The sequence below is a fragment of the Gossypium hirsutum genome, chromosome A04 (assembly GCF_007990345.1).
Source record: "Gossypium hirsutum isolate 1008001.06 chromosome A04, Gossypium_hirsutum_v2.1, whole genome shotgun sequence".
NCBI lineage: Eukaryota > Viridiplantae > Streptophyta > Magnoliopsida > Malvales > Malvaceae > Gossypium > Gossypium hirsutum.
The window spans coordinates 37,389,403-37,401,261 of record NC_053427.1 but is presented as its reverse complement, the minus strand read 5'-3'; the positions used below and the strand labels follow the sequence as shown (position 1 = coordinate 37,401,261).

Genomic DNA, 11,859 nt, shown 5'->3' with positions numbered 1-11,859 from the left:
TTAGACCCTATTCGGAACGGTGATTTCGGGACCACGAATACGAGTCAGAAAAATATTTAAAAATTATTTTCTGTGTTTATTATATGTGAATTTATATGTGTGAAATTTTTGTGATTTAATTTTTTCGTTTGAGTGCCTGATTTAATAAAAGGGCTTAATCGCGTAAAATGAAAATTTGATGGTTAATTTTAAAAAGGGTCAAATTGATGATGTCTTTATTGCATGAGGTATTTATGTTGAAAATAGACCATAATTATATGTTATGGACGGTAAAAACCTTATGTTATAATGGTTTTATATTTATGTTTTAAAGGTTATTAATGTAAAATGGTAAATAATATATGATATAATAAAACATAAAATAAAGACATAAGTGTTCTTATTCTTTTTCATGACCGAAACTAAAGAAAATAAAAAGAAAATAAAAGAGTTTAAGGGTCCGGCCATTTAATAGCTTAATCAAGGTATGTAACTAGCTCGGTTTTTTATAATTTTTACTTTTTTGAGATCGTTGCAGTATAATGTACAAAGCCAACGCTTGAATTTTTTATTTTGATGAATATTTTGAATTATTCCATTGATGAATATTTGAGTTTTGTGATTCTAGTTGAATTATGAAAGATATGTACTGGATTAATATGTTTTGTATTGGAATTTTTTGATGATTTTGAGTAATTAGGACTAAATTGCAAAAATAATAAATTGAGGGACTAAAATGTGAAATAAATGAAATGTATGGACTTGTATGTAGACAAGGAACATTCGGCCTAAGCATGGTGTGTGCAAATTTTGCATGCTTTGCGTTTTGTGCAATTTGGACTAAATTATAAAAAGTGTGAAATGTCAGGGGTAAAATGGTAATTTACCCATTTATGTGTTGTTGGACTAAATTAAGTGAAATTATGTTTGAATGTTTTTAATTTGTATATGTTTAGATCAAGAACCAAAGAAATCAGATTTGGATCGGGGGGAAACCAAAGTTGTCGATTAGTCGTCCAGTTCCGATTTTCGTTGTCTGAGGTAATTTTATAAGCAAATAGATGTTGTTTTTTTAAATAAATACGAGCTTTATATGCTGAAATGAACTATGTGAAGTATATATGTTGTTAGCCGAATGTGTATATGCTTGGAAGCTATGCTTACAAATTTGTTTAGACCGAGTTACGACGTCCAAAAGCCCCGTACGAACCTTAGAAATAGCTAGGGTACATATGTCATGACATAGGGTTTCTAATATGTGTTCTCATGTAAGACCACATCTGGATGTTGGCATCGATATGTGATTACGTGTAAGACCATGTCTAGGACATCGGCATCGTATTTGATTCGTGTAAGAACCTATTTAGGACAGTGACATCAATATGAGATAGCATGTAAGACCACGTCTGGGACGTTGGCATTGTACAATATATGTGATTATCCAAGTATCTTATTCAATTCCGAATGGTTCAACAGGCAATGATAAGTTGTGATAGAATGTATAAAACGAGCTAAAACGATCAAGTATGAGTTAGTTGATTACCTATTTGAAAATAAGGTAAGTTGGCTATTTGATATGTGATGCAAATTATACAAGTTACTAATGTAAACATAAGTGCATTTTTGTAGTATATTCGGCCATATGCTATGAATATGTATGTGATGTTATATTTTGATTCATGAGTATATGTATATGAGTGTAAATGTACTTGGTTATATAATGGGACCTCCACAAGGAATTTTTGGTTAAAATACTATAAATACATGTAATGGGACTCAGGACTTGAGTCATAAAATCAACCATGTAAAGCACATTTAGCACTGCAGTTTATCAGTAAATCATGTCGTAGAAGATAACTATATATGTACATATATCGGTGGTGTAATTCCAAAATTACCTTGTGTGATTACTTGGTTCCAAGGATTTGCTAAAGCCATCATAGTGAAATGGGAGTAAATTAGAGCAATTGGTCGCGTTTTTAATTTACAAATTTGTTTATAGAGCTCAGCTTTTCATTTTCATAAAGGGATCCATTGAGAAAATTTGTTGAATTTAATCAAAACAAAATATGAGCCCTTCCCCACTGACGTTAAGTTTTGATGTTGTTTAGGTGTTAAAAAGGTATGAATAAAATATTTAAGTGTATTTAGATGCTTAAATCAATCAAATAGAGAGATATTAGGAGGAGAGAAAATGAATCATTCTAATTGTACCATACAAAACTTATGTTAGTGCTAAGATTTAAAAGTTAGGCTGAGGCTTTCAAGCTACCTTTGAGTCCCCAACCACGCAGGTGAATGCAGTTTCTCATGTCATTTTCGCACTATTTCTCCATAAGCAAATCGGCAAATAAAGAAATGAATCATTTGAGTTGTGAAATTTGTGGTACCTCATGAAAATGCTGGCTGGTACATTTCACTATCTATAAGTCTTTTCTGTAAAGGTGAGAAGAAGAGTTTTGGGCACTTTGACACACATCATCATGCAATTCTCCAGCCCTAATCAGTTTCATAATTTAGAGAAAAACAGCCCCAAAAGTATGTATTTTTGCAGAAGAAGAGACACTGGGGCTTCCTCGCAAGATAGTGCAGGAAATGGTAAATGAAATTACAGTCTTGTTTTGATAACATCACGTAACAAAGATAAGATAATGGGGTTGTAAATATTGAACCAAAAATCAAATTGGTTATAATCACCAAATCTTTCACCTTGAATAGCTAAAGGCATCAAGGAAAAAAACTCCCAGGGAAAATTTCATGATGACAAAGTCCATTAATTTGGACATTGAAGATGAAGGTTATAGATTTAGGATTATGTTTGTTGGTTTCAATCTTACGTATCTTAGTTTTTATTGCTTGTTTTGAGTCGTATGTGGACTTTGTTGTTAGACAATCTATGGTCTCTTGTTCACGGTCATTTGTGACCAATTCATTCTTGGACATTTGGTGGACCTGTAGCCCTACTCCACCAAGGAACAATTTTATAATGAAAAAGAAATAGCAAGGAAAATAAAAACAAATAAACTGTACTAAATCAACAGAAAAACAAGTTAAGTATACATTAGAAAAAAAAAAGAAAAAGAGTAAAATACACTATTAGAAAACAAAAATTAGAAGGAAATGAAAATTACCGTGAACCAAAACTGAGTTTCTAAACCCCCAAAACTCAGTATCCACCCATATCAAATTTCCCCAAAACAAAACCATCTATTTTCCAAATCAATTTTCTCCATATGTGTAATAGATTTGGTCAAAATCGATTTTTCCCAAACCCTAAATTCGATAGTTAGGTTTTATAATTTATTATCCAACCGTGAAGAACATTTTTCATCGAAGCAATTTGATTAAAAAAATCTCCAAATAAAAAACCCTAAATTGAAAAGTCCAAAATCAATTCATTCCCCAATTTAAAGAACTTGAGAATTTCAAAACGAAAAAATTGTAAGAGAGAGATGTTGAGATATGGAACCAAAACAAAAGGTGCAGAATAGAAAGCTAAGGTACGAACCCTAAACCCAAAATTAAATTTTCTATTATTTTGTAAATCTTTGTAGCATAAATGTTTACGTGCATCAAGGGTTTAAATTGCAATTGCTGATTTGTTTTTAATTGTGTTATTCTCGTGTTTACTCAAGAATATTCTAATAATAATGTATTAAAAATCAAAAAAGAAAAAATATGGTAAATGTCATGCATTCATCATATTGAATAATAATTTAAAACTTTTGTACCAATTTTAACCTATCTAATCTTTCACTTTCACTTTAAGAGCTACTTTCATAGTTTTTATTTAAAAATATAATTATAAAAGACAGGTGAATATATTTTAAGAGGAGAATTTGCATGAGATGACGTAGGTGGGACATCTGTTAAGGGAAATATATTTGTAGTTGGTAATCACGTGGTTAATGGATAATGGCCTTTGAGTACTACCTAATGTTTTTACAATTCGATCTCTAAGTCAAAAGTATCATATTAATGCTTCTTTTCATTTTGTTTTGATAGAGCGCCACATTCACTATTATCTCTCCTAGGTTCACCACGCGTATTTATTTTGTTTTCTAACACATAATCCGAATGTCCACTAAGTACGCTGCCCATAAATTTCGTGCCTGAAAAATTAGAGATAAATCAAATATTTTATTTATCAATTTCTAAGTTACAATATTTGGACCTTCTTGTACATGCATAAATCATTTAATTTTTTTTTAAATGCAATCAAAGGTTGGTGAGACTTTATCTTGAATTAATGTAGTTCAATTTAAAATTTATTAAAATTTGATCTTGAAAAAAAATTTAGAAATATGATTATTTGAAATTTCTTAAAACTATGACTTGGATTTAAGAGTATTCAAGACTTAATCTTAAACTCAATAAGGTTCGTTTCAAGGATTATTGAGAGTTGATCTTGAAAATTGGTCGAGAGATGCTTGCTTAAGAATATGATTTGATTTAGATTATTGGTCTTTAAGATTTAATCTTGAATAATAAAGTTCGCTTCAAAGGACATTGAGACCAGATCTTGAAAAAAAAACTTATATCTTTTGTGTTAATAGGACAAAGAGAGAGAGAGAGAGAGAAAGAGAGAGAGAGAGAGTTTGGTCTAAGGATCTTTGAAACTAATTTTGAGATGGATGAGTTTATTTCAAGGGTCTTCTACAAATAATCTTGGAGAACGAATATGATCCCTTTTGTGTTGATAACACCATATAGAATAACAATTTTTAAGACTACTAAAGAACAAATATCATGTTCTTAAGAAAATACTCTTTGAACTTCAAATTTTAAACTTTAAACTTGAGTTAAATGACTTAAAGGTGACTCTTATTTAGAGTGTCAATCAATTGACTAAAAGAAAGTTATTGTGGAATATTATATATATAAGTGATGAACAAGGAATTATATCTTTTATTTGTTATTTCTTAATTGATGTGAATTAATTAGAAATAAGATAAATCTTAAAGAATATCATTTATGAAAATTATTGAAATTGGTTGTCAGTTGCACATTTAGTTGCAACTGGATGAACAACTAGAAGGGTAAAAATAGAGATAGATACAACTTTTTTACACGGTTTGAAAAAATATTTATGTTTGCGAGGTTTTACCTAAAGAGTAATCCACTATCAATGTTTAGTACAATATGTGATTTAAGTTTAACTTATTCACCAAGTTGCAACCTCACTCATATACATTCACTAAGATTATTCTCTTAATAAAGATTTTCTCCTTGAAAGCTTAATTACAAACTAAATATAAAAACTATACGTTTATAAAGTAATTGCATTAAAACAATTTCCTAAGAATGAACAAATAAGCTCTCTCTTAAAAACCATTCGTAATGGAATAAACAAGTTTTTTTTTTTTAAATAGGCATTCTTAGCTTGCAATTCTTCCACCAGTGCTAACATACATTCCCTTGAGTAGTGTTTCAATTAGTCTTAAATAAGGGATCAAATTTAATGAGATTTTCATGGAATCAACTTCTATAGCAACTAGAAATCTTTGACGAAGGAAATAATATTACCACACTTAAAATCTTTAAAAAGAATCTTTACTTGACTGATATACAATATGATCCAATCTAATAAATTTTTCGATTTGTCTTCATCCAGCTTCCATCTTTCCTGAGTCAACCCAAGCAGCCATATGGCCACTAATATCATTGATCTCATTAACAGAATTCAAGACAACTTCCTCCTTCATACCACCTAAGAAGGAATCAAGAAAACTCTAAGTAGAGTTCATTCCTTAATTAGAGGAGAGGACAAAAAGGTGTGGAAGTTTGATTTCACTACCAAAATCTGCTTACATGCTCCTCTAATCACAGCTGTAAGAACAAATCTAACTTGATCCCACCCCTTCTTGAAATTTGCTTTAAAGACTCAAACTCCCTTATAACTTTATCTTTCTATGGAAGATTTGCAATAATTTCTTGGCTACTAAATGTACTATTAGATCCCACCATATTGATATCTCTTCTACTTACCTCTTGTGTAATATAGATGAAAAAACCATTCGCCATCTTTTTATGGAATGCCACTTTCCAAGAGTTGTTTGGTTTGACTCACCACTTTTTTTCGTAATGAATTAAATTAAGTTTCTTAAAACATTTTCAATATATATAGTGTTTCAATAGTTGCAAACGAAAAGTTTAAGTAACCAAAAGTTATATCACTCAGTTATTAACAAAAAGTTATCATTATTCATGGTGATTAGTTATATGTCTTATTGAAAGTTATGTCATTTGATTATTAATAAAGAGTCATAATTATTCAAACATACATCTAATGAATAGTTAAGTTTATCGGTAATAAATGTGACTATCCAAATAAGTATATTAGATTGTTATGTCTTTGTGAAGAGACATAAGAACTTCTATAAATAGGAGTAAACTTTCATTTCCGTGACACAACCAAAAAACATAGAAACAAAGTTTTTTTTTATTCTTTCACCATCTTTTATATTCAAAGATTGTTTTATAAAGAATTACCGCAGAAAATTTTTATGGAATTTGATGTTCTTGTTATGCTCTACTTAATGCTTAGTGGGCTATTTCCGTCAATGCAAAACATTGACAGTCATTGGACTACATTATATCCTCAAAGTTCATTTGCGAATAATTCTTTTGCACCCAAAATATAAGTAGAGACAAATAAAGCTTTAAAAATAGTAGCGCGGTTACAAGCCTTGAAGCTTTCGTTTAATTTCTTATAAGATTATTTATCTCCATGCACTAGCAAAGTGGACTACAAGTCACCACCTAAATCGAAAAATGGCTCAATAAGGAGGGGATAAATAGAGAAGAAGCAAAAGACTTCTATACAAGACTTGTTTGCACTCTTTGGTCCATTTGAAAACAGAGGAATAACCTCATTTTCAACAAAGTTATTCCTAATATGCTACGAGCCTTACACTATGCCAATAACTACTCCCATATCCTACGTGCTTACTACTCCATCTTCACACACAATACAACAAGACAACTGGACATTGACTGGGTCATAAGCTTTGCCATTATGCACACACAACATAGCATGAAATTTGGAAGTGTAGTTGTCGCCTAGGACTCAAGATTATTGTAGCAAATTCATGGCAACAACAGCAGTCCAAGCTCGTTGCATCCTCATCAGATTGTCCCTCCTCGGACTTAAAGAACTTCAAATTCCCCAGTGCCTCAACAACAATAGTAAATGAAAAAACATAAATTATATCATGACAGAACTACGCTGCATTAGAAACTTCAATCGCTCATCCTTGATATTAGCCAACTTCTCCAACAAGTGGAAGTCCAATTCAAGGCACAAAACGTGTCAAATATTGAAGCCCGAAAACTTACCATACAAGCTCTATCCCGTTTGATTTCTTAATTGTCATTGTATAAAAAAAATTGATTCTTTTACATGTTTTGAATTGTTCAATCTAGATGCAATTAAACGACTCTCATGCTAATTGAAGTAATCAATATGATTCACATCATATTGTATGTCCAAAAAGGATTCTATCAACCTTTATATAACTACTTTTTAAGTTAAAAATATGTCTTAGCTTGATTGATATTGATATTGATATTGTCATCTTTATAGAAGGACATGAGTTTGAACATGAGTTATGAATAGTTTTATATATTTTATCAAAATAAATTCAAATATATGTTCAACTCTTAAGTAAGAGAATTAAACATGTTTAAGTGCACTCAAACTCACATCCTCTTGCACTGAACAATGCCAATACCAACCGAGTTAAAACTCAATCTAACTCTACTTTAGCATTTAAACAAAGCCCTAATGAATCAACTAAAGCTTTTAACTGTTTCAAATTTGATGGCATCCAAAAATATGTTTCATTGTTTTGAGAATATGTTTAGCTAGAAAAATAAAAAAAGCATTTCAGTATCAATTTTTTGAAAAGAATCTACAACGTTGGCAATGCTAGGAAATCACTGTAGCAAAGAATGGCCACCCACAATTTAGTCCACCGGAACCTCAACTTCCATCTTCAAACCAGAGCTTCCGAGAATCTGCGAGAAGTGCAGTGAAATTGAATGACAATTTAAGAGCTTCTTAGACTCATTATACCAAATGAAAAAAACCTTATACACACCAAAAGAATGTAACGTAATAGATAGATCAAGAAAAAATGGCAGAAGATGTTAGCATTATCTTCTTGCAGAGTATTACCATAGTAACATGATCACAAGATTATGAAAAGACTTAAAAGAAAGATGTTAGCATTATCTTCTTGCAGAGTATTACCATAGTAACATGATCACAAGATTATGAAAAGACTTAAAAGAAAGCAAAGTAAACTGCCACCAGACTGATCCTAAAAGCACTGATCATCTATGTAGAAGCTCCGATTACGCATGGTATGCCTTCTAGAAATAGTGAGAATATAATGCCAAAAACTAAAAGTAAAAGAAATTTGCTAGAAGTGCAAGAAAAATTGGATCTATTTCGGAAGTGCAAGAAAGCCACCGAGTAGGGATAAGCATACTATACAGTACATGCAGTTTTTGCATGAGCAGAATTAATTAAGACATTAACTAAAGTTGCCCTGTCATGTATCAGGCAATGATGTCCTCTCCCTAAAATTAAGTTTTTCCCTTGCACAGTACTCCAAATTTAGCTCACGTGACATTCGGATAAGACTAAAATTCAAATGCACTTTTGATTCATCAATAAACACAGATGGAGTTGTCAAGATATAATACCATAAATGATAAAACCTGACTTCAGCAGCTAGAAAATGTGCAGTGGTAGTTTGAGTCTTCTCAACGATTGTTTTTTAAAGATCTTACTCCGAAGTTAGTTACACCAAACCAATAAATGCCTACATCTCACTTTCGGGGTTTGATGCATAAAATAGGCATCTAGAAAATACTGTTAGTCCCACATAGGCAGCTAGAAAAGCAGCGGAACTTAGAGTCTTCTCTTTCTTTTTTCTTTAAAAAGATCTTAATCAGGGCTTGGTCAAATCAAACCAAGAAATCTCCACATCTTAATTTTGAGAGTTTGATGTATAGAATAGCCAAAAGAAATTGTCTAAGTGCCCCTCCTCCCCCTGCACACAAAGCTTTTCCAAACCTCCTTGTGTGGCACTGGAAAAAGTGCAAAACTAAAGAAACGAACACAGTTTAAAACACTAAGCCATGTTTTCTAACCGATCCATGATACTTCTATATATTCTTGTAATTTTGCTAGCTTGAGAATCTTGAACAGTGGATGGTGCCTCTTATTTCAACTGCTATCCACTTTCTTTGTCAACCAGATACTAGCTTTCAACTGGTAAACAAATTATATCATAGTTATAAAGAAAAGGTAAAGTACTACATTCCAAGGTGACCTGTAATGCTATCTCAAATACAGATTGACTTGATAACTCTAATGAACATCCCTATCTTGAATAAAAGAAAGCAAAGTTTTGCAATAATCTGGTGTACTCAATTCACTACCAACAAGAACTAAGCTATTCCTCACACTATCAAATAAGCTACATGCATCATATTGTGCACCTGAGTACTATATTCTCAATAAGCTAGTTAGATAAAGATGCTCTTTTATAGTCAACTACTCTATTCCTCACCACCATCAAAGAAGCTACATGCATCATATTGTGCAACTGAGTTCTAATAAACACTATATTCTCAATAAACTAGTAAAACTGATATGCTCTTTTATAGTTTCCATATATTTCCATTGGTCTGCCACAGCTCTTGACATTGGTATCCTCCATTAAATTTAATATTCTCTCAAAAGTTAACAAAAACTGATATGCTCCTAACTTAAAAAGGGGGATACAGGGGTCTAGTAGCTAAGCATATTTATTTTGGAACTTGAACAGAGATATCTCCATAATGACTTAATCTATGAACAATCAATTCTAAGACTTTTCTCTAATATTAAATGGTGTAAAAGTTCAAGCAGTAAATTCTTCAACTGAACTATGTAAATATCAGGCTCTGAAAAAACTCTCTGCTTCAAACGTCTCTCCGTTTGCCTTAATATTATATTATTAGCCTTATAAACAAGTTATAACAAAATGAAACTATTCAAATGCTCAAGCACCAAAATTATCACAAATAAAGCCAAGGGTACCTTTACAAAGTCTGACATAACTAATAGGGACTCCTTATTGTAACCTGCTTCCTCGAGAACTTTAGTCAAAACTTGCTGTACCAATTGTCAAACACAAAAAGCAAATTGAGAATAAAGCAAAAATATCTAAATATTCTAATTTCTAGTGACAAAAAGATTTAAAGTTACAACAATGCAGGTTTTATTTGTATCTGAGCAGAAGAAACATACTTTGCAGTCAGTAAAAAGAGGCATTTCTAATATCAAATCGACCTGTGAGGATGAAGAAATGTAAGATTGTAACCCATTTTCTCCAACTACATCCACGCTTTTTTTCAACATTGATTTGTTTGATGATTGGTTACGTGAGGTAGTAAAGTGGCATGATACTTTAGATGATCATTTGTTTTAGAAAGTGAATTATCTCAAACTTATTCCTAGAAAATGCAGCTTATTAATATTTGGCAAGAACAACAGAGTGACACAAAAAACTCTTTCTTGTCCGGTTAACCAAGAAAAAGATGAACACTGAAAGAAAAATCAATAAAGAATTAAACTAACCTCCCTCTGCTGTTCAGATATGAATTGGCCAGTCAAATCATGCAAAACATCCAACATGTCGTTAAAGGTTACTTTCCCATTGCCATCTGAATCATACACCTTGAATATAACTACAAATCAAATTTGCAAATTTCAGTTAAAAATTAAGTAAGAAATTAACTAAATTTTATATTAATTAAAAAAAATTAAGGAATCAGTACATTCAATTTTTTGTTGCACAGTAGCACGAGGACTAAATGCAGACAAAAACGCTACGAATTCCTTGAAATTCAATCCATCTAGCATCCTCAACAATCTCTGCATAGTTTTCCAAAAACATTTGACCCATAAAGAACCCCCAACAACGCACATTATAAAGAAAAGAAACGAAAAAAAAAAACCTGAGAGAGAGGATTAACAGCGAACTCAGGCACGGACAAAAACTCCTCGCCGGAGACGAAACCGCCGCCGTTTCGATCCAACTGACAGAATCTTTCATATAGAGAGACGATCTCCTGCTGCGAAACTGCAGATCATGAGGAAAAACAGACGAACACACAAATCAACGGCTGAGAAAGGATTAAGTAGTAGGGAGATGAAAGAGTGAAGAGCAAAATTAGGGACATGGATGGGATAGCGAGTCAATTACAGGCGTTGTTACAGTGTTGTTGTACTTCTTCGATGTCGTACTGAGTGAGCATGGAGGAAGTGTTTCCCATCGAATTTTCCGGTTATGATGCCAGAATTTGTGAAAGGTGGTAGTTACGTAGGTGGGTTGGGATTCACGAATATTCAACCACCTTTGTTCCCAGTAGAAAAGGGGAAGTAAGCGAAGGTAAATGCAGATATTCAAATCATAAAACAAAAGAGATTGAGTTGTTAAAAAAAAAAAGTCACTTCAGTTTTTATTCACATGCGGTGAGGTTGAGTTTGCATCATTTTCTTTTTAATTTCATAATTTTTCACAATATGTCAATATTAAAGTAATTGAGTGAAGATGACACCTCGATTTGATCCATCGCAAATTAGTGTAGTAGATTAAACAAATTTTTGCATTTTAGGAGTTTGAAATTAAATTTTTTTATTACGATTTAATTATGTTTTAGTAAGCTTTGTTAAATTCAATAAAATGTGCAAAATAAGTATTTTATTGACCTTAGGGGCCGAATGAGGCTTAAGGGTGAGCTAATGAATTTTATAAGTGTGTAGGAGGTTATTAAAAGGCATATTAAATGGATATTGGTCGCTATGTTGCAATATAGAGA

General features: G+C 31.8%; 1 protein-coding gene across 2 annotated transcripts; it reads right to left on the bottom strand.

Annotated features, from left to right (window-relative positions):
- Positions 1-7,766: 7,766 nt before the first annotated feature.
- Positions 7,767-11,546, bottom strand: LOC107948447 (calcineurin subunit B). 2 transcript variants are annotated; one of them, XM_041111287.1, is made up of 7 exons: positions 11,244-11,546; positions 10,996-11,120; positions 10,816-10,912; positions 10,616-10,725; positions 10,286-10,327; positions 10,076-10,150; positions 7,767-7,998 (listed from the first exon to the last, which is right to left on the bottom strand). In XM_041111287.1, exons 1-7 carry the CDS (start codon positions 11,311-11,313, stop codon positions 7,948-7,950), a joined length of 570 nt encoding a protein of 189 aa, XP_040967221.1. In that variant the 5' UTR covers positions 11,314-11,546; the 3' UTR covers positions 7,767-7,947. The 2 variants fall into 2 exon arrangements, with proteins under 2 accessions (XP_040967221.1, XP_016738483.1); XM_016882994.2 differs by lacking the exon at positions 10,286-10,327 and having other exon boundaries at positions 11,244-11,508.
- Positions 11,547-11,859: the final 313 nt, after the last annotated feature.